Source organism: Amblyraja radiata, chromosome 23 (genome assembly GCF_010909765.2).
Source record: "Amblyraja radiata isolate CabotCenter1 chromosome 23, sAmbRad1.1.pri, whole genome shotgun sequence".
Classification (NCBI taxonomy): Eukaryota; Metazoa; Chordata; class Chondrichthyes; order Rajiformes; family Rajidae; genus Amblyraja; species Amblyraja radiata.
In genome coordinates, this window is record NC_045978.1 from 6880273 (window position 1) to 6907944 (window position 27672).

General features: G+C 40.2%; 1 protein-coding gene across 2 annotated transcripts in view; it reads right to left on the reverse strand.

The window, feature by feature from the left end:
* Window positions 1-8065: 8065 nt before the first annotated feature.
* The window catches only part of jph2 (junctophilin 2), an 85797-nt gene continuing 66190 nt past the window's right edge, over window positions 8066-27672 (reverse strand). The window contains exons 4-6 of one of the 2 annotated variants that reach the window (XM_033041468.1): window positions 20201-21144; window positions 11299-11391; window positions 8066-11202 (exon numbers count right to left, since the gene is read on the reverse strand). In XM_033041468.1, coding sequence (XP_032897359.1) covers window positions 11311-11391; window positions 20201-21144 — 1025 coding nt within the window. In that variant the 3' untranslated portion in view covers window positions 8066-11202; window positions 11299-11310. Of the gene's footprint in view, window positions 11203-11298; window positions 11392-20200; window positions 21145-27672 lie in introns of those variants that run through there. The other variant, XM_033041469.1, reaches the window with a different exon arrangement.

Below are 27672 nucleotides of genomic sequence, written 5' to 3' on the forward strand. Positions count from 1 at the left end.
TGGTGACGTAACAGGTTGGCACTTCCTCCACAGTCCCAGTGGAAGTGATGGCAAGGTCACTAAAATCATATTAATTGAAATTGAATTGAAATTCAAATAATGGATTTAATCTGAAGGAAGGTCCTTGCCCTAAACGTCACCAATCCATGTTCTCCAGATACTGACTCGTTGAGTCATCCCACCACTCTGTTTCATCATCTCGTTCTACACTTTCAGGGTCCCATTATGCCAGCAGGTGCACAGAGTCTTTCACCCAGAGGAGAGGAATCAAAAACTAGGGGACATGAGGAGTTTAAGGTGAAAGGGGGAAGATTTAATTGGAATCTGAGGGGCAACTTTTTCTTACTGAGGGTGGTGGGTCTATGGAATGAACTGCCAGAGGGGGTAGTTGTGGCAGATACAATAACATTTAAAAAAAAAAACATTTGGACAGGTACATGGGCTAAAACAGTTTAGAGGGATATGTGCCAAACACAGGCAGGTGGGACTACTGTAGATGGCGCAGCTTGGTTGGCATGGGCAGGTTGGGCCGAAGGGCCTGTATTTCTCAGATTGCATAAATAAGAACTCTGGCATTCTAGTGGCGCATTCATCCAGCTCGACTTCGATAAGGCTTTGTGTAAATGTGCAGCTTAACTGAGCTGTCGACTAAATCCATAATTTCAATTCAAATGATTTTAGTGTCCTTGCCTAAACATTTCTACAGGGACCTTGGAGGAAAATAATGGTTGGTTGGTTGGTTGTGGGCTTACTGGAGCAATCATCCAGTCTGCTTGTCATCAGTGTTATCACTAAAAGCAGCTTTTCCCTACAGAATTAATTTTGTTCACCCTCTGGTAAAGGACATTGTAAAACCTTGAGGCTGGCACAGTGATGCCAGAAACCTAGATTCAATCCTGACTGCGGGTGCTGTCTGTACAGAATTTGTACGTTCTCCTTATGACCGTGTGGGTTTTCTGCGGGTGCTCCGGTTTTCTCCCACACTCCAAAGACGTGCAGGTTTGTAGCTTAATTGGCTACTGTAAATTGTCGTAAGTGTGTAGGGTAGAACTATTGTATGGGTGATTGTCGGTATGGGCAGTGGGTCAAATGGCCACTTTCAACACTGTATCTAAACTAAACTAAAACTGTTTCCATGTGCCCAGTGAACAACTACACTAACCAAAAATGTGTACTAAGTAGAATTGCAGCTTCGGAACAGCACTCAATGCAAGAAAGATTGTAAACTCAATATAAATTTAAATGCTCTGCTGACGTATTACTGCACTGAAGACCATTTGATCCATCAAGTCCAAGCTGGGTCCCATCAGAGTAATTTTGTCAAAACTTGGCTTCCCTGTAACCTGACCTAATCTCATTCCAAGATCATCCACTCCCCTTTCATTCATATTCCTACTTAGCAATCCAACGAGTACCAACACAGCCAATCTTTAGGATGGAGGGGGCAACTGGAATACTGGGGAGCGAGGGGGGGGCCTAATGGTTACATTGGAAAAGGTGCAAACTCTGTACAAGCAGTAACCAGTCATTGGAGCTGTGAAGCAGCAGCTCTTTACTGCTGTACCACTGTGCCAAACTTATAACATGTTTAACAGAATGTACGGGTGACAGCATCAGGGACATATACACAAAATGGAGTAACTCAGTGGAACAGGCAGCATCTCTGGATAGATGGAATGGGTGATGTTTCAGGTCAAGACTTCTTCAGACTGAAGACAGTCTGAAGAAGGTCTCGACCCGAAACACCACCCATTCCATCTATCCAGAGATGCTGCCTGTCCCGCTGAGTTACTCCATCATTTTGTGACTATCTTGGGTTAAATCAGCATCTGCAGTTCCTTCCTACACATAGCATCATGGTCACATTGATTCCCTATTTCTCTGTTTATGTTCATTGAGGTAGGATGCCTGCTGTATTGTACCATTGTAGCCTTGGGTGCAAAGGGAATCCAGGATATTTATGCAGTGATGAATGAAACAAACTGGTCAGATATATTTGACTTCTGAGGATTCCCACTTAAGAATTCTGTATTCAATTTTCCAATCTAATCAAAATCACAATTGTTGACAGTTTTTGTCTGTATGAGTCTTTATTTAGAAGTCATTTGCTAAACCCCCACCTTTCTGTTTGAAATGTTGCTTCAAACTTTATTTCACCAGACCTCGGGTCACCTTTTCATACAGTATTATTGTGTCTTAAATGCCCACATTTATTATTGATATGGTTTTGGTGCAGTTGTACTGACGTTATCTAACTGGCAGTGAATCTGTACTCTCTCATTTGCAGCCAATATTTTTGAGTATTCTGACAAAGTGCTTGTGAAGATAAGAAAGGGGAAGGGTACGCTTGTATTTGCCAATGGACATCAATATATGAATAGTTTTGAAACCCTCATGGGTTCTTGGGGTAATATTAGAACTCCCAATACCCAAGATTAACCTTGATCTAGAAAACAATGAAAAGCACAAAGATCCAAGAAATTAAAAATGTTTATTTAATTGCAGATGTGAAAAGAAAAATCTGTATGATTAAGAAATAAGAAAACATTAATATCTCCATAAAGTAAACTAACATGGTTTTACTTTTACAGTGACTGTTGTGCTGATACTATAGACATTATCTTGGAACTTGGAGGCAATTTTTTCACTTGCAGGAAAGTATAGGAATGCAATATGATGGAAGAGGGAAATACAAATTCAAAATTTAAATACTTACTGTACATTTGTTACTTTGTCAATGTGTTTGAAGTGTGACGTTACCAAAATTAGAAATTAACTGCTAATCACCAGCTTCAGTTCTTTATAAGAGAAACTTTGTCAATGACTGGTTTCTCAGACTGATTGCATTTGGTAGAATTTAGTTTTAAGATTTAATGGAAAATTCAGTTATAAAACTCTCTATCACTTCTTACTAGATCCTACAAAATGTAATGTAAATCGTGTAAAAATCACAGTTCATTGGGTTTTCTTCAAAGCTTACAAACATTAACGATAAGCGTATAGCTTTCAATCCAATCCGACGGGTTAGCACTTAGATTTTTGGTACATCTGAGGTGCAAATTTGCCAAAGAAAAATTGGTTCAAAATTTCTATTAATTCAAAACAAAATCTATCCCATGGGTTCCAATTCTTAGCTTAATTTACATAGAACAGTGGTTCTTAACCTGGGGGTCATTTGGGGCTTTCCTGGGTGGTCATAAATAACACATCCATTTGTTGAGCCCATCTTTAGGAACCTAACAAAGGTACATACGACATACAGTATTTTGTTCGCACATGCGCGTACGTATGCCAAAAAGGTTAAGAACCACTGACATAGAACATAGCAAAATAAAGCACATTAACAGGCTCTTTGGCCCACATTCTGCACCAAATGAGTCAAGATAAACTAATCTCCTATGACAGCACATGAGCCATATCCCTCTATATCCACATGCCTATCTAAAGGCCTCCTAAATGCCAATATTGTATCTGCCTTCACCATAGGCAACGTTTCGGGCCCGTCTGAAGAAGGGTTTCAATAGACAATAGGTGCAGGAGTAGGCCATTCAGCCCTTCGAGCCAGCACCGCCATTCAATGTGATCATGGCTGATCATCCCCAATCAGTACCCCGTTCCTGCCTTCTCCCCATATCCCGACTCTGCTATTTTTAAGAGCCCTATCTAGCTCTCTCTTGAAAGCATCCAGAGACCCTGCCTCCACCGCTCTCTGAGGCAGAGAATTCCGCAGATTTACCACTCTCTGTGAGAAAAAGTGTTTCCTCATCTCCGTTCTGAATGGCATACTCCTTATTCTTAAACTGTGGCCCCTGGTCTGGACTCTCCCAACATCGGGAACGTGTTTCCTGCCTCTAGCGTGTCCAAACCCTTAACAATCTTATATGTTTCAAGCCCAGCTGCTCCATTCTCTCAGCATATGATAATTTGTATATTTGGACCGAAACATTGCCTATTTCCTTTGCTCCATAGATGTTGCCGCACCCGCTGAGTTTCTCCAGCACTTTTGTCTACCTTATATCTATCTACCAGGTCTCCCCTCAACCTCTGTTGCAGAGAAAAGGATCCAAGGTTGTCCAAATGTTTTAGCTTTTGAATTCCAAGTCCTGAGAAGCGAACTTATTTCTATTTTGTATGGGACACTTTATTAAGGACTTCACTGTTGCTCTATTTAGGAAAAACCCCGATGTTATAAAAATAATTGCTTTTAAGACCTTAGAATCTAATATCGGCACATGTAAATAACAACGTTTGCAATATAATTGATTATGCAATGACTTCTGCTAATCAACATTTGAAATAGGAAACCGAAAATGCCTTCAGCTCATATTTCTCAAGTGGTAGATGGAATATCACAAGTTCAGTGTTACGTGTAAGATAGAGTTTATGTTTAGCATCCATAAAATTTGATGCATCACTGCATATTTTGGCCAAGTAAATAAAATAAAATGCACGTTATCATTTGCAAAAAATAAATATAAAAAGGACTGGATTACTCAGAAATCATATGGACGTCAGTATAAAAAAAAAGTAGGAACATCAGTGATGGAGACAGGATGACTAACACCGTCCTCTGCAGAATCCAGCACGAGTCCTGTAGACTATGTAGCCAACCTTGTGCCAAGTATAAGGTCTTCTTGGAGCTAGACAGGTACTTTGAAATACAAAAGGAAAAGTCCAGTTGTGATCCATGAGGAAACCGATAACACAGGTTGGACAAAGAAACCATTTCAGATAAAACAAGTATCAACTAAAATCCTATTTTTGTTTTAAACACAGCATTGGGATATTATTAAGATTACCAGATCTATTGTGGATTTATGGGGGATTAAAATTATGCTTGACTCATTTATTTGAAGTTTGAGGTTATAACTTGTAGAATAGATAAGGGAGAAAACAGTTTTCATATGGACTTAAACAGATTGTGCCACAAGAGGTAATTATACATTAAAACAGAGAATTGGGCATAATATACTTGTGTGGATTAAGGATTGCTTAATGGTGCAAGAATTGTCATAGTGGCCACAGATATTCTTTCAATACTTTAAAGGTTTGCTGATGGTATAAAATGGGGTGAAAATGTGTGTTGAGAGAAGGGACAAAGGAGGGATGGAGGCAGTCTAAATGAAAGGACAAAGACATGACAGAATTACTAATCGAGTTTGTAAGAGAAAAGTAAGAGTATTTTTGAATGGCAAGAGATTGAAACGTGTTCGAAGGTCCTTGTACACAGGTGCAGCAAACAATTATTGAGGCGAGCAATATGTTGGGTCCATACTGCAAGAGGATTTGGCTACAACAGTAGAGATGTCTTGTATGCAAACTTTGGTGAAACTATATCCAGAATATTATATACAGGTTGGATTTCTCTTCAAAGGAAGGATATGCTTGCAATAGAGGGAGTGCAACAAAGGTTCAATAGATTGATTCCTGATATGGGAAATTTATCTGAGAAAGAGATAAACCAGTTGTACATAAGAATGAGAGATGACCTCATTGAAACATACAGAATTGTTATGGCCTTAATACAATTTGTTATGGCCTTAATGTTGCCCAAGCTGGAGATCACAGTCCCAAAATATGAGAGATACAAGGAACTGCAGGTCCTGGTTTACATTAAAAGACAAAGTGCTGGAGGAACACAGTGGGTCAGGCAGCATCTCTCGAAAACAGATACGTGATGTTTTGTGTCGGGTCCCTTCAGGACTACGATGTGAAGATACTTCTCCACACAGTTAGGAATTCTCTACCCAAGAGGGCTAGTAAAGTCTAGATGCTGGGTATATTCAAGATGGAGACTGATAGATTGATGCTATTATGGGAATCAATGGGTCTGAATGGTGCAGAAAAGCAGCTTTGAGAAATATGATCAGCCTTGATCTAGGCAGCACAAGGACCTGCTTCTATTTCTTAATCCTCACAGAAGACTGATATTCTGTTAGACAGCTGTTCCTGGTTCTTGCAGAAGTGATTAAAAAAAAACCTAGGAGAGGAGAAAATGGGCTGAAAAACACAATTAAAGCTGATGTCGATTTTGGGTATCAGTGGAATGTGAACCAAAATACAGTTTTTATTCATATACTATAATAGTAACTAAGTGGAAGCAAGATTTAATTTCAATCATGCCTTTGTATTATAAAAGCATCTTAACCGCTGTTGCATTCTACTGTAAACATTACATTTCAGGCAGGGTTGGACAGTTCCACTTTAACATAATCATTCATCACATTAAGGATACGTGCATGAGTTTGTGTGTGTGCTTAACATGCCCCTCCAAAAGCAAATTTAAAATCCTATTCAGTCCTCGGCACCAATCTAGTAAACTATTGAATATCAAGTAATTGGAATTTCAAGGATCATGCGATTGATGAAACATTGAAATGTACATAACAGTAGCACAATAACCAGTATCACCAGTACTGACTGCATGTATGACATTCTATTAAGTCATTTTGGCAATGGTATGATTTAACTACTTTTGAATGGATTCTCTCATCGTTTCGTTATTTTTGCAATGTAACAAATATTGATTAGAATAGATCCAGTACATCAGAATTAAAGTTCAGCATAGGGAGGAACTGCAGCTGCTGGTTTAAACTGAAGAGCTGGCATAAATCAGCGGGCCACACAGCATCTTTGGAGAAAAGAAAGAGGAGACGTTTCGGATCAAAACCCTTCTTCAGACTGCGAGAAAGGTCTCGACCCGAACAGTCACCTATTCCTTTTCTCCAGAGATGCTGATCAACCCGCTGAGCTACTCCAGCTTTTCGTGTCTATCTTCAGGATTGAAGTTTCATCTTATTTTATATCAATGCACCCAATTCACATTCGGTCCTAATCAGGCTGAATTAATTAAATGGGCATAAAATCTTACAATAAGTAATTGATTTTATTATCTGTAATAAGTTTCCATTTTGATGCATTAGCTCTCTGCATCATTGCAGCCTCATTAACCACTGAAATAAATCGGCATGTAGTTCCTGTATTTCCACAATAGATAACAATTAAACTTGCCACAGAAAATTAAATCTCGTTCACTTCAGTCCTATACTATAATCCATTTACTAATTTGATATGTGCAATAACTGCCAGTCAGCTTCTTGGCACTAAAATTTCAAATATGAAATCTCCTTCACTCAGCATTTAAATTGTTGATTTCAAAAATGGAAAATGCTTCATTTCTTTAATTGCTTCTCTCGCTTGGAATTAAATCTTGCTTTCCCTGTATACATTTTTTTCGTTCCGAACCTGGTCATTCTCACGTGCATTTCCTTCTCAATCTGCAGGAAATGTTCACTTCACAACCCATCAAATGGATTTAAGGACATGGTTACTTGCCCTTTTCATTCTGGCCCTGGGAGCTTGGTTTTGCACATTCTACTGCTATCAGCTCACATTTTCAGTAACTTGCTTAACATAAATATTACGACCTATTTTCCACAGGCAGGTCTCAGGAGACCAGCTAATGAATATGGTCCACTATCTCATAAATTCCCTTACCAGTTCAAAATCAGAACAAGATGCCTAACCTGCCAAATAATGTGTGCATCCAATCAGAACCATTTAATTGTGCGTCCACACCTAAATCTCCAAAAAAAAAGTTAATAAAAAAATGTTTTCAGTTCTTTGCCTGTTCATATAATTCAGCACAAAGGACGAAACTGGCCATTGAAAACTTCAAAGAACTTCAAATAACCCATGCATTCCCTCTCTCTCCATCCCTCCCCCACCCAAGTCACGCCAGCTTTTCGTTCTCACCTAGCACAGCTAACAATGGCCTGTTTCCTTTATCATTGTTACTTTTTTGCATATCTTTCATTCATTTGTTCTATATCTCTCTACATCTACTCGTTTCCCCTTTCCTTCAGTCTGAAGGGTCTCGACCCGAAATGTCACCAATGCCTTCTCTCCAGAGATGCTGCCTGTCCCGCTGAGTTACTCCAGCATTGTGTGTCTATCTTCCATTTAAAACAATTATTCTTTTCTCCAAAATATACTATTTGTTAAAATGGAAATTTAAAAAAATTTCAAATTTAGATTCAATGCTTAGAAAAGTGCTATAAGTGTCAGTCATTGAAACATTTATAGGATAGTTTGGCAAAGAGCTACACAACTTGATCCTGAGTGACAATTACAAAAGTAATTTTCAACTTTGGTTGGTGTGGAAAATCAATTGTTTTTTTTGTTTTTTTAAAAGGTTAGTGTTAAAATACAGGTACAAGTTGAGTAAGATCTTTGCAAGAAGTGAATGACTACTTCTGGACAAGAAAACTATTTGAATTGTCCAGCAGAATACAACCGCCTCTACACACCTTGACCATCTTCTTGCTGTGGGAGGAGGAGGTGGGGCAGAGGCGTATTTGACACCAAGAAACAAAGCAGCAGCTCTTGGGTGGTGTGATGGGGGTGGGGGGTGGGGTGGAGAGGTGAGAAGTCCAAGACAATATCACCAGTGAACAGTACTATTATTCCACCAGGCACAAATAACATATGGAATTAACTTGGAATAAACTAGAGCAGCTGCCATTGTCAGTGATCACCGTACACAGTCGTAAATTAAGGAGACTAATGATTGAACTGTAGACAATGAATGATTCAGCCACAAGGTTCTTAAAACTGCAATTGGATACCTAACATATAATTAAATCCTGATTTGTATAATAAAGGTTCATCACCAGGAACCGAGAGGTGCTTTGGTGACAAAAAGCCATTTAAAAAAACTGTAGTAAACAAATCAATGGTCTGTAAAACAATGCACTTATTATCGCCTCATTAATGGAAGGTCCAGTTAGTTAATATTAGTCCCATCTAATTTAAAATTCCTCAATTATGACAGATGATTATGGCACAATGTCCTATCTCAACAGCAACAGAATTTCAAATCATCCTATTTGCATCAACTTGTCAAAAGAAACATTCTAGAAAGAACCGGACAAAGCAGAGCTATGGAGTATGCCAAGTTCCTCAAGGCCATTATAACAATGACTCTGTTTCAATTTTAGTGCTTAAAATCAGAGTCAATAAAGGTAAGAAACAAAAAAAATGTGGAGTGTGGTGGAGAGAGGGAATGGAGAAACTGAAGGTTTGAGATGGGTTGAGATTGGCAAACAGTTTCCAATTTCAATAGCCGCAGAATTTCAAATCATCCTTACTACTTTATCTTTGGAGAATGCAAAGTTCTTGGAGATCATTATAATTTAACCTTTTCTGGATAGTACAAGTTGTCATAAGAACAGCTGGTCTAGGACAAATGTCATAAGATTTTAATGTATTTCATTCAAAATAGACTGATGTTTTAAAATGGCTATTTTAAATGAAAGTTTACTGTCTTAAATATTTGACGTTAGGAAATATCAGTTTAAGGCACTAATCTTTTCTAGGTTTGTAATATCAAAGCTATAAATGCCTCATGGATCAATTAACTAATTTCACTTCAATTAAAAATTACATCGTACGGCAGTGACAGAAAACAGTCTCACAAGAATGCCTTGGATATTCAATTTCTGAAGGATTTTTTCTTAACCATTATAAGCCGCAAATTATAAATACATTCTGATTTACATGAGCACATTCCACAATTTTTTCCCATGTAGAAATACCTAACAAGACAGTATTTAATAACATTTATATAGAAATGAATAAATATCTGGAAGATAGACGATCAGCATGGCTGGTGAAATTATTTATATTATATAGTAAGACCTGAAAATACCAAATATCTTGAAGAAGCATGCGTCTCTGAGGTAATTTTATACTTTTATATATAAATCTTACAAAGCAAAAAACAGACCTGAATGTATATCCACACAAAAGCATATATACCTTGTCACATTTTGCCATCTATGCTCATTCTACAAAGTGCGCACATGCAGAGAAAAGGAAGCTGAACAGCTAGTAACATTTTATGTCTTGGCACAAAATAAGAAAAGTACTATTCCGCAAGCAATTAATTAGCGAGTATTGTGAAATTTCTGGTTCAATCTGATTTTTCCCACTTCGAATATACTGGCAGAAATACTGTGAGGCCATTTTTTCAAATTTGTGATTTGTAACTTAAAAGATATACAACTTCTCAAAGTGCCAAAAATAATTCTCAAAAATATATGACTACAAACAAAAGGTACACAATTTCTAACTAACGTGGCATTCAAAATGTGAAGTGTTAAGTTTGTTGCAAAGTAGTTTTGGTCGCCATAAGTTTTTAAATCAACTTAAATCCAAAAGCATAATGATGTTAAAGAACAAATCTGTGCATTCTCCTTAGTTTATTATAGTGTTATTCAAAAATTGCATGCTGTGTTTGGCAGGACTGTATAATTAGTTTAAAATTGTGATTTTTTTTAAAAAACAACTCACTGTTAAAACATGCAGCTAACATGAATCACTGTTCTCTTACTCATCTGATTAGAATGGTAATATAGTGAGAAAAAATAATTAAAAATTCACAGTAGACCAACATTTCCCTTAACATATAAAAAGCCCTGTGAATGCAGTGCACGGCATCCTTGTATCCTTTTTCAAAAGCCGATCTCTAAAGGGAGTATTGTCAACTGAAGGTCTTTTTTCTAGTAGTAAAAGAGTTTAAACTAGGGAAACCAATTTACTTTTCTTTTTTAAAAACCAGAAATAGTGAACAGAGGAAAACATAGCCCTAAATCTTTCAGTTAAGTTTGTTAAATAAGTATATTAATATCCAAAATCATTTTGCTTTACTTATTTTAACCAAAAAAGTCAAGCTACAAAAATACATTTGCAAGATCTCCCTGAACTAACTCTTTTTTTAAATGAAATAGAACCATAAGAATCAGTTATTCTCTCTCTTCTTCCCCCCCCCCCCCCCCCTCCCCACCCCCAATCCACCCTCCCCAACCCGAGTCCCCAAATCCATTTGTACAATAGAATAATTCAAGCTCTCGAGCACAATCCTTGGCAGCTAGTACTGTATAATATAAACACAGGCAAAAGGTAAGGCAGCTGTTAGTTTCTACAAATACATTCCGCTCAGATGTATGTCTCCCAATGTATCTCATTTGCAAAACTGTAGGGCACAAACTGGTGATGAAAAACAGATCAGGATTCCTTTAAGAAGGGCCATTGTAATCAGTTTCTGCAGTGCCTGAGTGTCAAGTCTTGCAGGAGGTACAATTTTCCAAAAATCACCTTCCTTCTTCTCAACGAGACGGAGTACACAGGCTTCTGCGATGACTGCAAAGAATGAACATAACATCAGTATGGCTTTGTTCAAATTCTTCAACAAATTATCAATCTTGTAGCTGCTTGGTACTGGTAAAATGTGCTTACCTCAGAAACAAATCATGTGAGGAAATGCACAAACAAGATGGCAAGGCCAATATTCAACAAAATGACCATGGCAATCATAGCGGTATTAGGTCCCTGAAATAAATAAAAGAAAATGTCATTATCCTGCTCTTTAGGTCAGAGGTCTGAGATTAAAACATTATGGAGCAGTACAGTCTTACAGCGTGGAAAGAGGCCCTTTGGCCCAACTTGCCACACACCGGCCAACATGTCCACTTTACACTAGGCCCACCTATCTCCGTTTGGCCCACATCCCTCTAAACCTGTCCTATCCATGTACCTGACTGTTTCTTAAACATTGTGATAGTACCCGCCCCTCAACTACCTCCCCCGTTCCATACACGTACCACTCTTTGCTTGAAAAGGTTACCCCTCAGATTCTTATTAAATCTTTTCCCCCCTCACCTTAAACTTATGTCCTCTGGTTCTCGATTCCCTTACTCTGGTCAAGAGACTCTGTGCGTCTACCCAATCTGTTTCTCTAATGATTTTCTACACCTCTATAACATCACCCCACATCCTCCTGCACTCCAAGGAATAGAGTCTTAGCTCTCCCCGTTGCTCAGGCTATCGAGTTCTGGCAACATCCTTGTAAATCTTCTCTGCCCCCTTTCCAGCTTGACAACATCTTTCCTATAATATGGTGCCCAAAACCATATAACCATAGCCCAAAATACTCTAAAAATGCGGCCTCACCGATGTATTGGACAACTGCAACATGACCTCTCATTCTTTATTACCTGGTCTTTCAAAATCCATACTGCTGACATTTTCCAACATAATGTTTAGAATCTTCATAAGGTCATAAGTGATAGGAGAGGCCATTTGGCCCATCAAGTCAACTCTGCCATTCAATCATGGCTGATCTATCTCTCCCTCCTAATCCCAATCTCCTGCCTTCTCCCCATAACCCCCGACACCTGTACTAATGAAAAATCTATCCCTACCTTAAAAATATCCATTGACTTGGCCTCCACAGAATTCCAGAGATTCAACCACCTCTGACTAAAGAAATTCCTCCTCATCTCCTTCTTAAAGGAACATCCTTTAATTCTGAGGCTGTGACCTCGTCCTAGACTCTCCCACTATGCTAAATATTTACTTTATTTTAGCATGAATCCTACAAGAGAGACAATCTGGTTATTTGGAATGGGCATTTTCCATCTTGTACACCCTTTTACAGGATTAGCAGTAGTTAGATATTCTTGCAATGTCATTTTCGGACCACAAAACGATTGGAGAATTTTTGCTAAGAATTCAACTTAATCTACATTAGAAATGTAAGATCACAACCACATTGGTGAGACTGGATTAGTGTACGAGTTGGACTGACAAATTATGTCACATTTCCTATACCACAGAATGTTAACGAGCATGATTTTTTATTTTATAATTCACAACTTTCATGTTATTGTTACAAAGACTGGCATTGCTTCTAAAAAAAAAAAAAGCAGGCTGTATTCAAGTTCCCTAGCTGCCAAGATGGGATTCAAACTCCTGTCTGTGGACCGATGATCCAGGTTCCAGGCTGGTAGTCCGGTAACTCAACCAACATTTTCTGTCACAATGCTTCTCTGCTGCACTCCACATGGAATCTGTCAACACAGCTGATTGCCACTGCGATTCTGCAGCATTGCTTTGGAGAATTATGACTCTAGTTCTATGCCAAGTCAGACTCCAGTGCTCTCACTGAGAATACCAGGCCCACAAATCAGGTGGCACTGGAGAAGGCAAGATTATTTTTTCATTTTTAACGTGTTTTTAAATTTGTTTTTTAACGACGTTGATCTTAACACTTTTGAATAAATGTCACTCAATTTCATAAATCATAGAGGCAGAATTAGGCTCATTCAGCCCATCGAGTATACTCCGCCAATCAATCTTGGCTGATCTATCTTTCCCCCTCAACCCCATTTTCCTGCCTTTTTCCCCATAATCCTTGACACCCTTAAGTTCAAAAGAGGCATAGCTCCATCGCCACCAGTTTTTGTCAAGCCCGTAGCCCATCAGGGAGGAGGGTCCCTGCATTCAAGGAGATCCCATCATTCTTAACATTTCATTCTTGTAAACTCCCGGCAGGTCAACAGGACCAACTTTGTTCAATCCTTGCATAAAAGACTGACATCTCATCCAGGAACCAATCTACTACATGCACACTGCATCAATTCCAAGGCAAGTATAGCCCTTTGTAAAGAAACTAAAAGGCCACATAACACATCAGGCTCTAGAGGCATAAGGTAAAGAATGGGTTGACTGGGCTCATATTCGCTGGAATTTAAAAGGATGAGAGGATATCTTAAAGAAACATATACAATTTTTAAGGGATTGGACAGGCTAGATGCAGGAAAAATGTTCCCTATGATGGGAGACCAGGGGTCACAGTTTAAGAATAAGGGGTAGGCCATTTAGGACTGAGATGAGGAAAAAGCTTTTCACCCAGAGAGTTGTGAATCTGTGGAATTCTCTGCCACAGAAGGCAGTGGAGGCCAATTCACTGGATGCATTCAAGAGAGAGTTAGATATAGCTCTCAAGGCAAAGAGAATCAAGGGATATGGGGAGAACACAAAATGTGTGGGAAAGAACTGCAGATGCTGGTTTAAATCGAAGATAGACACAAAATCCAGGAGTAATTCAGCGGGACAGGCAGCATCTCTGGAGAGAATTCTATTTAGAAGATAGACACAGCAATCTGTGTCTACAATATGGGGAGAAATCAGGAATGGGGTACTGATTTTGAATGATCAGTCGTGATCATATTGAATGATGGTACTGGCTTGAAGGGCTGAATGGCCTACTCTTGCACCGATTTTCCATAATGACAGTAAGAATTCCTCAATTTTTGTGCTCTCGTTCCTGGTATCTGCATGTTATCTTTCTGCCCAAGATCCATTTGCAAAGCCAATATCTATCAGTTTTATACAATTTACACATTCTGTTTTCCTACCAAAGCAAATGGCCTCACCTTTTCCCCATCCTCCGCTCCAATTTCTTGCCTACTCTCGTCTCAGTGCCTCTCAGAATCTTGTTTAAATTAGATTGTAAATCATTTTTCTAATTTGGCAGAGATTAATTTTACTGAACCTCTCCCTCGTAGTTCAGCCCTACCAATTGATTTCTGTCCCAAAAACCATCTCACGGCCCAAGACTACCAGTTTCCTAACTAAAAATTGTTCCACTGCCTGCAAAACTCATTCCAATCAAGATACGACACAAAATGCTGGAGTAACTCAGTGGGACAAGCAGTATATCTCTGAAGAGAAGGAATGGGTAAATTTTCAAGTTGAGACCCTTCTTCGGGTCTGAAGAAGGGACTCGACCCAAGATATCACCCGTTCCTTTTCTCCAGAGATGCTGTCTGTCCCGCTGAGTTAATCCAGCATTTTGTGTCTATCTTCAGTGTAAACCAGCATCTGCAGTTCCTTCCTACAACAATCAAGATTTGGTTCGGTATAACAATCAAACCATCAGATAAATGAACCCTTAGTGACATGGAGAGAAAAAAGCTGGAAAAAACAAATAATCTGTCCACCTATTCACTCTGTTCTACCATCCACTTATTTTTGAGTGCAATAACATGCTGACATGAAATGACACAACAAACTCCATGCAAGAAAATTAACAGCATTTCATGGACTTCAATGATAATTTGAGAACAGATTTCAAATAATTTCTGACAACTATCATGTCAATAAAATATGATTAACTATCAGGCATCACCTTTTTAAGATGATATTTGTTTTGATTTTTTTTTTATTACACATCTTACCCATTTAATGGCTTATGCAATGAACAAAAGAAATCAAGCTTATTTAATTATCAAAAAATACCAATTCCACTTTACATCTTATCATGTTTTCAATAAATCCATGAAAGGATGAAAAATGCCGAGCATGTTGCACAAGTGAGTGGCGAGACCATAAGACCAACATGTACATTATTCACTAATCAAAAATGTGATATGCCAGTCACGCATTCCTAATTAACTGTGTTATAAATAGCTAACGGATAAGCCCTGTGTGCAAGCAGTTATTTTATATCCAGATTGTGTTTTTAATTTCATATTTCTGTTTGATTTGCCTGAACTTTAAAAATAATGTAATTTGGTTCTAATCTTGCAACTTTGCTCTCTATTAATCTAATGCCTGCCGGTCTTGTGTAATAGCTTTAATTGTTTCTCTCTAGCTGTTGAGAGGTTCATCTGGTTTTTTTTGCATCCATGTTGCAATAGTGTATAAATGTTCAGAATTTAAAGAGCAGCATTGCCACAGCAACAGTCACCTGGTCGCAAAGAATTAATTATTATAAATCAGCACAACTTTCCATCCAAATGTCTTTTCATTCGTGGCTTCAGCAACATAAAGATAAGTTGCCATAAGAATTCAAAGATGAGGGTTAAAAAAACACACCAGTACAGTATGTACCGTCGAGTGTACAGGTACACTAACAATTGTTCCAGATCTGTCAGAGCCCTCTACTGAATAGCCAAGTCTATCAAAGACCAAAGAGAAGAGGGGACTGTAGAACTGACCAGGGCTGCAGCTCAGTTTACCATTCAAATAATTGATCAGTGGGGGAGGCTGAGCTTTATTTATATGTGAAGGCAAATATCTATAAAACGTGGTCATCTCTAATCCATCCCCCATTTTCTACTGAACTGACGAGGTAGCGGAGAGTCGACTGCATTTGATGGGCTTGGAATCTAATTCAGTCCAGCCTGAGGATATCTGTAGACAAAATGGGTGAAGTTGGAGAATGGAGCCTCAGGATTGGGAAAAGAAGGCTAGGAAGGAAGGAAAGAAAGGCAAGGCGGATTCCATTACCACACTGTATTGCAATGTGAAGTCCAGGTTTCTTAATCAGTGATGATTATTCCAGGGAAAACTGGAAATCAACATGGATCCTGAAATTTGCAACTTGGTTGGGAAATATGGAGTTTCCAGTTCCCCTACTTTGCTCGTATAAGATTTATGTCAGGTTGTTACCAAAACGGATCACCAAGCTTGACTTGTGAGGAGAGACTGAGTGAGATTGTCCTATGCTCACCGCACTTTAGTGCGACCCAGAAATGGCTAACAGTCTAGCACTTTGCTTCGCTCGTGTGTCAGACGATGTTCTGCCATTGCTTTGCCACAGCCAGTGCCACATCTGTGGAGATCGTCCACAGCGCATACCTCTCATCCGCAAGTCGGTAGGTGGGCCGTTGTCTGTACCTCTCCACGGTTGCACTTGTCAGAGTCCGAGAGGCCTCACTTCTTCAGGTTGAGTCCGCAACGTCCCACTCCGGTGTGGGGGCGGTTTAGGGCTTTCCAGGTAGTATAAGGCAGGTGGTGGCCTGGTGCCATCTGGTGTTTGGTTTTGGTGCCTGGCTCGGTTGGCTCTCGTCTAGCACTGAAATAGTCTTATGCAATCCAATCCCTAGACCATGATTGTTTTGTTGCAACATTTTCCGTGAAGAACCAATGCTCAAAAATAATGGCCATGGCTACCATGGAAACAGTTGGATTGTTAAGTAAAAATAAGCAGAGATCCACAGAATCCCAATGCCTACTTTGGGCATAGATTTGGCAGCATGTGTTCAGAATTGTCTAAACAAAATACCAGTCAGGTTAGTCATGTAACTTCTTGTAGGCAATAAGATATTAAAGATGGTTAGAGTTAGTTGATGAGATGTTTTTGTTTAAAAACCTTTGACAAATAACTTGCCAGTGCTGCTTAAAGGAAGCCAGTACCATATAAATGCTGAAAGTTGATTTTACTTTCAAATCTATTTGGCTGCCAACATTCTTCTTCAGCTGTGGCTAGGAAAGAAAACTAGGCAGAAATTCACCAAACAGGCTGGTGGAAAACGGTGACAGGCATGTTAAGGGTTATTTTGTGCAGTCATTCTTTTTTGTTGCCTTTGATACCACGGGCGTGGGTGCTGAAACTTGGGGGCTGCCAATGGAATAATATTCATACTATTTAATTCTTCTTCTTTCTTATTATGCGATACACGAAACATTGGGATATCTTGTGCACTTGATCATATATTAAAACTATCTTTTTAATCTTTGTTGCAAGTCACTTCGCAGAAATGAAATAAATTGAATTTTAATGTTGAATTCTTCAGAATTAATTCTTTGTGATTTTCATAAATGAAACACAGAACAAATGGGAATTGAGCACTTACTCAAAACAGAGAAAATGTGTATAATAAAATGATCAATCGCTAGTGCTGAATAAAAATACTGTACATTGCTTTAAGAACTGTTCTGCAAACTGCAACTCATCAGTACCAGCTGGGATAAAAAGCTGTTTCAGGCATAAAACAAACTTCCAGTGCATGACATGGTGCTTCTTAAAAAGGCTTAGAATCTGACCATATAAGCCCACTGGAAATTATTCTGCAGGAGATGGAATAAAGTTAGTGTTCCCTTGAAAATTACACAAAAGTGTTATGTAAAACAATTAAGTTGCTGTAAGTCATATAAATGAGGTATTAAATAAATTTAAGTTCCTACCACTCTATCATTTATAAATTTCACTATAAAAATGTCCCTCTACTTCGCTATTTTGCATGTGTGGCAGGTGAATCAGTTTGTGTTGTTTAAAATCAATTTTTACTTCATGATTTGAACGTACAAAAGATGAGTCCCATAATACTGGTTTTCCTCATACATAATATAAAAGAAAGCCCTCGACTGAACACCGACTATAAAACCCATCCCCACATTCTTTGTTTAAGCACTAATCGACTTGTTCCCTCTCAGCCTTATCTTAATTCTTTTACCATAAGTGAACATTAGTATACTACGTCTTCCTAACACCAGTCTGCATGGGAGACCTGTGTAGGAAGGAACTGCAGATGCTGGTTTAAAGTGAAGATGGAGACAAAATACTAGAGTAACTCAGCGGGACAGGCAGCATCTCTGGAGAGAAGGAATGGGTGACATTTAAGGGTCGGAACCCTTCTTCAGAAGAAGGAGGAGCTTCAGACTGAAGATGGGGCTCAACCTAAACGTCACCCATTCCTTCTCTCCAGAGATGCTGCCTGTCCCACTGAGTTACTCCAGCATTTTTGTCTGCATGGGAGACTTTCCTAGCATAGAATCACTCAGTCCTTCAAAGACAATATTAAACAGCATATAAGGTTGTACTTCATTCAATATGCCAAGTGCGGGTGTAGATAATTGGCGAATAACCTATGGTGTTGCCGAGGTATCTTTATAAAGGGCCACCTGTCAGTACTTTAAGGTGAGGGGGAAAAGATTTAATAGGAACCGGAGGGGTTACCTTTTCATACAAAGGGTGTTGGGTGCATGGAACGAGATGCCGGAGGAGGTAGTTGAGGCAGGTACTACCGCAATGTTTAAGAAACATTTAGACAGGTATTTAAGAAGGAACTGCAGATGCTGGAAAATCGAAGGTACACAAAAATGCTGGAGAAACTCAGCGGGTGCAGCAGGATCTATGGAGCGAAGGAAATAGGCAACGTTTAGACAGGTACATGGATAGGACAGATTTTAGAGGGATATGGGCCAAATACAGGCAAATGGGACTAGTGTAGATGGGCCATGGTGGTCAGCCTGGGCAAGTTGGGCCAAAGGGCCTGTTTGCACGCTGTATGATTCTACGACTTGCCCTGACCTCCATCTCCTTATCCTAACCCAGTGATGCTCAGGTATCCTTGACTTCTGCCCTCGTCTCCTGCAGATCTATCTCATCTTTGGGCAGCACAGGAAGAAGTTCATTATGGTGGAGTGAATGAAAATGACAAAACCATCAAGCGATAACCACCACATGATGCTGTCAGGGTACAATCATGAATTGGCACTCAATCAATGGCTTAAAGTTTCATCTCTAGCGTATGCTTCTGGATAATTTAGTATCACATTCTAAGGCATTCTAAAGAAGAAGATGGAGGTTTGTCATGGACAGCTCAGCTGGAGCTGATATTATAACTAGAATGTTTACAGGTTAGTTTTTTTTTTCAGGACAACTGTACGATGTTTAAAAATTAAATTGCAGTTAATATCTCTCGTGATTTCTTGAGGATGCGCAAATGATGTGTTTGTAACTTACCTGTTTAATGGGTCAAAATCGAAGATTAAAATGTACAAGATAAAGTCTAGGTCAGAATTTCAGAACTTGGGCAGGCTGCCTGTATTCTACATGGATAATTATGTAGTGTTTCATTTTGGTAAGTTAAACTAGGGTTGGACTTGCACAGTAAAGGGAAGGACCCTGGAGAGAGTTGTAAAACAGAGACTTAGGGAGCAAGTACACAGTTCCCCGCTAGTGTGCAGATTTGATCACCTAGCCAAAGGAGGAATATCATTGAGTTGGAAAGCGTGCAGACAAGATTCACAAGAATGATGAATGGATCTGGAGGGCTTGAGTTGTGAGAAGAGACTGGAGATGCTGAGCTTTAATCTCACTATCATACAAAACTAAGGGGTGATCTTTATAGAGGTAGATAAAATCACGAGGGACATAGATAAGGTGAGTGGTCAGTCTTTTTCCCCCAATGTTTCGGAGTGTGAAAGTATAGGGTATTAATGGAAGGTGAGAAAAATTAGTAAAGTTCACATTCATCATCCTCTGTGGGTCTGTGCAACGAGCTGCCAGCGGGTGTGGTGGAGCAGGGTAAAATTACAATGTTTAAAAGACATTTGGACTGGGAAAGTTGTAGAAAATCCTTAGAGGGATATGAGCCAAACTCAGCCAAATGGGATAATCTCAGGAAGGCAACTTGGACAGCATGAACGTGTTGGGGGAAAGGCCCGTTTCCATGCTGTATGACTATGATTTCATGGCCCTTACAGTGTTAGAGTACAACTGTCTGTCTCGAAAGGTCTATTTGTAGGTCCGTGCTTCATTTGTTTGGCCAAATTGTGAACTCACCTGATCAAATGGTGCCACCTCCTTTCCTTCCATTTCAGGCGGTGTTACTGATTTAGATACCGGTTTGGACACTGGTTTTGGTGCAGGTTTGGTTTCTGGCTTGGGCTGAGGTCTGGGTTCTGGCTGGGGTTGCAGCTGTTTCTCCTGTTTGGGACGTGGTGCAGCTTCATGCACCCGAGGTGCTGGCTTTGGTTCAGGTTCTGGTTGTACTTTTTTTACTTTGACCTCTGATTTTGGCTCTTGTACTGATGGTTTTGCTGGGATTGCTTCTTTCTTGAAGGACAAGGACGGGACGGGATCTACATCATCCAATAAATCCAAAGGAGGGGGACCTACTTGCGGCTGCACAGCATAGCTGTGATAACTTTCATGGAACTGAAAATCAGTCTGACGACTGGGTGGGATAAGTTCTCTTGGTTTGCTCTTTAGATTTGTGTGAGGCTTATTTTCAATCCTTTCCAAAGGCTTTATGTCTAAATCACAGTTATTTTGCAATTGTTCCTCCATTTTTGTCAGTGTCCTTCTGTTACTTTGTTGACTAGAGCTCCTTGAAACATTTCGGCTGCTGGCGGTTGACCTGTTCTCAATCTGGACAGTCAACAAATCGGAAGGTGCTCCAGGATGACCGCTGGATCGGCTGCTTGTGCTTTTGTTTTTAGATTGCTCCCCATTCCAGTTGCCTGGACTCAAGTAGCTGGGGTCCTCCATTTTAAGATTTGAGTCTCTAATCTTTCGTACTTCTGGTGGTGTCTCCACAGGGCTCGGTGAAGGAGTGACAGCAGGAGATGACTCGAATGGAGTTGTGGCTGTCCCATGGAGGCCAGGGCTCTCTGGTGGGGTAGGTGGAGGTTCCTCTATTGATGGGGGTTCTTGGTCAGTGTTTTCCACATGATCCCCATTATCTATCAGTTCCTGCAGCAGTTTTCGTTTTTGATATTCTGGACCTGAAAAAGATTAATTATTGCAAGCCATTCAGTACAATTGCAATGTGTAGATTTTTCTGTATTACTTCAATGCTGTTATATTTCTATTATCCTTTACACAGATCAATAACAAAAATAATGAAAAATGAATGTACATGAAAATAGAACCCCAGTAACCTGTTAAATAATCCTAAAGGTACACAAAAATGCTGGAGAAACTCAGCGGGTGCAGCAGCATCTATGGAGCGAAGGAAATAGGCAACGTTTCGGGCCGAAACCCTTCTTCAAATAATCCTAAATGTTAGATTGATCCTCGTTCATGACAATTAACTGTGATTCGGTGGGCGGCGCGACTCTCGTCAGCAGCGGCCTCTGCAGTCCGTCTGCGTTTTTATTATTTTATGTCTATGTTTTTATGTAGTTTTTGTTATTTTTTGTTGGGGTATGTGTGTGGGGGTGTGGGGGTGTGGGGGGGGAGGGGGTAACTTTTAAATCTCTCCCTGCACGGGAGACCCGACCTTTTCTTTGTCGGGTCTCCGTTGTCGTTGGGGCTGCAACGAGGAGCGGCCTCCAACAGGAAGACCGGGGGCTGTGGTGCCGACTACTCACCTCACCGTCGCGGAGCTGGCCGAGTCCAGAGCGGGTGGAGCTGTGGTGGACGCTGCTGCGGCCCGACCCCCGGAGATTTGGTGGCTGCATCTGCGGGTTTGGCGGGCGGCACCGGGAGCCCGCGGGTCCCTGGAGGGAGACCGCTTTTCGGGGCTTCCGCAACGGCGACTTCTCCCGCCCGAGTTGCGGGGTTGAAGAGCTCCTGGAGCGGGGCCTTACAGCACCGCCCCGCGCAGCTTGGAATGGCCGCGGGATTGCGAGCGCGCGCCGGGGGCTCCAACACCAAGACCCGGTGTCCGGCCTTGCATCACCCGGCGTGGCTTTAATGGCCACGGGACAATTCGCCATCGCCCGCCGGGGGCTTCGACTTTGACTCTGACATCGGGGGGGAGAGTGCAGTGGAGAGATAAGTTTTTTTGGCCTTCCATCACAGCAATGTGATGGATGTTTATGTAAATTATGTTGTGTCTTGGGTCTATTTGTTTGTAATGTATGGCTGCAGAAACGGCATTTCGTTTGGACCTCAAGGGGTCCAAATGACAATAAATTGAATTGTATTGTATTGTACATGGAGTTTCACCCACTTCCGGCATATAATGAACTATTATTATTTTCCCTTGACCAAAATTCGCTTGTTGCAGAAGTTGAATACAACATTCACGGCCACATGTACAAAATTACATCCCTTATTTATTCATGCAATGTGACCAGTGTGCCAGGTATTATTTATCATTCATCCTTGAAACACGCTGAAGTCATCACAAGTGAAAGATGTTTCTTAAGAAGGATATTATTAAACAACCATTTTTTTTTTTTTTTTAAAAGGTACTTTTCATGAAAAACTCAATGGGCCATTTTCCTCAGATGGTCACAAATAACACTTTTTTATTTCACCTCTTGCTGTGGATTCACAATCAGTGAATGTTTATTTTGCAAATGTAATCTACATCCAACGCTAACATTATTGCAGGTCAGCAGTCTTGATATTCTGCACTACACCAAAAAGAAAATTGGAGACATCATGGCAAAATAATCTAATGCAACAATGGTCCACAATGATAGTGAAGTTCACTTCAATGTTAAAATGGGAAAGCTGTTCAAAAAGGATACAAGGTATTCTGGTTTATAAAGTAAGGATGCAATATGAAAAGGTCAAATTAGCCTGAAGCTTTTATCAGTTTAGCCCACCACAACTAAGTACGGATGTCGAGTGTAAAGATTAGTTTATTAGTAGGGATATGGAACTTTGTTTCCAGAGCAATACTAAAATAGCCAGGAGAGCATTTAATCCAGCCGTTCATCACCCACTCTTGCCTTTGCCCCAGGTCAACTGCTGCTGAACATTTCAACCCAGCTTTTGTGCGCAATCCTCCTCATTAGACAGTCCTTCATGGCTGAGAATTAATTCTACTTTGGTTTGGTGGGTTCTGAAGTGGCTGATGAGGCCAATGCAGAAACTGCACATTTCTCCACAGATGGGGTTTATGGTTCCTGATGGAGAAGGCGGATGGCAGCTTGTGAGGTGGTTAGGTTCCACTGCTGGTTATGCAGATCTATCTCTCCCTCCTAACCGCATTCTCCTGCCTTCTCCCCATAACCTTCGACACCTGTACTAATCAAGAATCAATACCGATAGCAAAGTATTATAATTTATTTTACCTCCAGTGGCCATGCATTTATGTTTTTTATACATATAAACAATATATTTTCCTTTCCCTGCTGGCATATTTTCTAACTATTTTTTCTTAGCAATGTTTTGGTTATCCATTGCTTGTCCCTAAAACGCCTTAGTATTTTTCCTGGCCGTACTGTAAACCTCTTCTATTAATCTACCACTATCTTAACCTCATCGGTTACTCACAACAAAATGTACATTATAAGAATTACAAAATGTTTCTTCTTTTGTTTTCAACCATGTTCATATGTTTATCCCACTTACCGTAGAAAAAATGTTTTCTTTATGTTACGCAATTGATTTAATTTAGATCTGCGTCTTTAATTTCAGGATTAAAAAGGTAATTCCTAAAATAAAATGTAAGATTTTATCATTCTTCCCAATTTGACCTGCCGCCAGTTTATTAATAAACATACTGAATTTCACCACAAAATAGATCCTGCAGATCCAAGTCAGCTTGACAACCCGATGTGGTGCCTTTATCCTTGAAACATAGAAAGTAGGTGCAGGAGGTAAAGCATTCGGCCCTTCAAGCCAGCACCACCATTCAATGTGATCGTGGCTGATCATCCAAAATCAGTACCCTGTTCCTGCTTTTTCCCCATAACCCTTGATTCCGTTAGCCCTAAGAGCTAAATCTAACTCTCTTGAAAACGTCCAGTGAATTGGCCTCCACTGCCTTCTGTGGCAGAGAATTCCACACAGATTCACAACTCTCTTCATCTCAGTCCTAAATGGCCTAACCCTTATTCTTAAACTGTGACCCCTGGTTCTGGACTCCCCCAACATGGGGACATTTTTTCCTGCATCTGCCGTGTCCAATCCCTTAAGAATTTTATATGTTTCTATAAGAATCCCTCTCATCCTCCAGTGAATACAAGCCCAGTCGACCCATTCTTTAATGTCATGACCCGCAAACCATTCCTCCAGTAATTCATCCTTCAAATGTTTGCCTACTGCACTTTGGGAACCGAGGATAACCCTACCACAAATGGCTAAATATACAGTCATTGTGATCCCCATGGAATGGTTTTGGCAGCTCGGTCCTAGGTTGAACCGGCTGCCAAAGTTGTCAAATTGTTTGAACATTTAAAAATATTACTTTAAACTTAAATTAACTTGTTAAAATAAAATAAACTTGTTTTGCTTAATTTTTTTCTAATATTTACATTAATACAATTGCACAAAATAGTGTAAACAACTTGGCTCTCAAGCTCTCTTTTGCAGTCCCTCCTGTCCATTAAATTGAATGGAGTCACAGAATCTGTGCCAAGTTGAACATGGCATGGGCTCAGCAGAGAGATTTTACAGAGTAACTGCTGAAGTTGATGTTCCAGAGCTGGACTCAGGAGGAGCACACTGCTAATGGAAATGGCACGGACCTCCTAGGAAATCTGAGACTTCACGTAAGCATATGCTTTCAACAGCTCTGGAATATTGTACATATTTAAGATATGTTATTTTTCATATTTCTCCTTTTAATACACTTATTATTGAGTGTGACAATAAAATGTTAAAACCAATCCAATTTCCTTCTAGTTGATTTTCTTCTGGGGTATGAATGGCAACTCCACCATAACACACAAACTAACAACATTATTATTCCAATGAGTTTTAAAATGCACAAGTTTAAACATGATCAGAAATTACATTAAAGAATGATCAAAACATCTATCTATGATAGTCAAGTAACATCTGTGGAGAGAGAATCATTTAATATTTCAGGTTAATGGCATTGGTAAGGTAATTGATTTTATACACACAATCAAAGCTTTATCCCTGATACCTGTGCCAATGTTGAGATTTAGCCAGCTTTCTGAAATGCAGCACTGGCATAGGGTTAGCCTGGTGTTGGCACTTGTCACTGCCCTTATCTTGCAGACGTGGATCATCATGCTATCCAGAGGGTCGTTGTGAACTTTACAGACCACTCAGCTTCCGAGTTAAACCCGGTGTATGTAGAGTGGTGCCACGAAAATGAATAGTCGCTAACAGGGGAGAGGTAGGAAGAGCTTTATATTTGATATCAATGAATTCCCATGTCTCAGATGGTATTTAGCCACCTGTTGTAATGGTTTAATTCTTTTTTTAAGTAACAATTTGTTAATGGTCTCTGGGAGCTTGAATGTTGTGTGCTTCAAGTTGGCAGTAGTGGGGTGAATACCAGCTGCTAGTTCCTAATGCTGGACAGGACGGCTCAATTTTGTCGTGAGGCGACCCAGTCCTGTTTATCAACCACCCGATGATCTCAATCATGTGCCACTCGTTGCTCATTTTGGGCATCAAAGGGCATTTTGGTCCTGCCCTCTGGTCTCACCACTTAGGTTCGGAAGAAACTGCTAAATCTCTTCGGGGGGGGGGGGGGGGCGAGACAAACAATTGCAAATCTGAGTCACCTGATAAGAGGATGGTGGCTTGTGGCCAATGTGCATCTGTACCCAGGTAGCAGCTCTGCCTTCAGACTTTACGTAGATGGGTGTGTACACAAGCTAGGGGCACTGCTGTCAGGAAGAGTAAGCATCAGCTGTGCTGTTCTGAAGGAGTTCCGTCTGTCTTTCTTTGTTTAGATGGGAGATACAGTATGGAAATAAACCCCTCGGATCACCCAGTCCACACTGACCGTCGGTCAGGTAGTTCTATCTTCTCCCAGTTTTTCCATCCACTCCTTGCACGCCAAGGGAGATTTGCAGAGGCCACTTAACCTACAAATCTTTAGAATATGGGAGGAAGCATTATCTTTTTTACGAGCACCTTTTTCAGTCTGGGCCAAAGCTGCCTTCAGTCAGAGTGTTCCCCTGCCAGTGGAGAGAGGTGTTCCCATAATTTGCTCCCCACCACAAGACCAGTTCTACTGCACAAATCACACACGGAGGAATGTGGCACCCTTGTCGCCACACATCAAACTGGTGCAGCATCCCACAGAGTGCCTCTTCCGCATTTAAACACACATTTCAGGCCCATCTTTTGATAATAAAATCAGTGTAACAATCTTGAGACGATCACACCTATCGTGAATGGCAGGCAGAAAGCATGTGATGGGAAGGATTATCGTGAATAAGCTTTTATAATAATAATAATAACTTTATTTATAAAGCACTTTAAACAACCGCAGTTGCCACAAAGTGCTGTACATGAGAACTCATGGACAAAAAGTTATTACAAACCATTAAAAACCGTAAAACGAAGGACTAAAAAACAGTAAAAATTAAAAGGCATTAAAAGCACTAAGAACAGGAGCAATGTCTCAGCCAGTGTCGAAAGCCAGAGAATAAAAATGAGTTTTTAGGGAGGATTTGAAGATGGACAGTGAGGGGGCCTGTCTGATGTGCAACGGCAAGGTGTTCCAGAGTGCCGGAGCAGCAACAGACATGGGATTGCTTTTACTGGCCAAGCACAAGAATTAATCACAATCTTTAGTATCCGCAGGGTTCCCAATCAACTGACGTGAAACCAAAAACTGGCATGGAGTGCAGAGCAGCACGATTTCAAGTGGCTCTGTATGCCCAGGATTTGTATGTTTGTCAGGCATAAATAAATCGTGTGGTCAATGTGAAAATTATCCAAATTGGATTAACAAACTAACCTGATTACAGCAGCTGCTGAATTGCTGAAAATGGATCAGGTCGTAGAGACTGTCGTTTACTGTCTATTTTAACTGCTGTGAACCTCAATTTTTCAATGTATTAAAAAGAATCCACGTAATTATATTGTGTAGGAAGGAACTGCAGATGCTGGTTTAATCTGAAGATAAGACACAAAATGCTGGAGGAACTCGGCAGGCCTGACAGCATATCTGGAGATTTTGTGTCTATCCAGCATTTTGTGTCCATCTTAAGTAATTATATTTGTACTTTCATGCTGCTTGTAGATTTAAAGTGATAATGCTATTCCAAAGGTATTGCCCTTGAATCAATTCTTCACACAATGTCGGATTACCCCAGATTTTGTTTTTCTTCCAGTTCCCACTTGCGATAGTGGGTATATTTCTCTGCTAACAAGGATATGTGCCTTGCTGTGCATCATGGGAATCTCGAGACACGCTCAACTGAGCACAGGGTAGAACAGATATCAGAATCATTGCTTCAGCATACCAGCAAGTCTTTACTACTGCAAAACTATGGGTTTCAATGGACAGACTGAATAGAAACAGCATTTGGCATCATAACTGGAAAGAGAAAACAAATTAGCCCTTCAGGTTGAAGAGTCTTCATCAGTTCTGACAAAGTCTTCAACCAGAAACAATTTCAGTAGTGACCTCCCTCAAC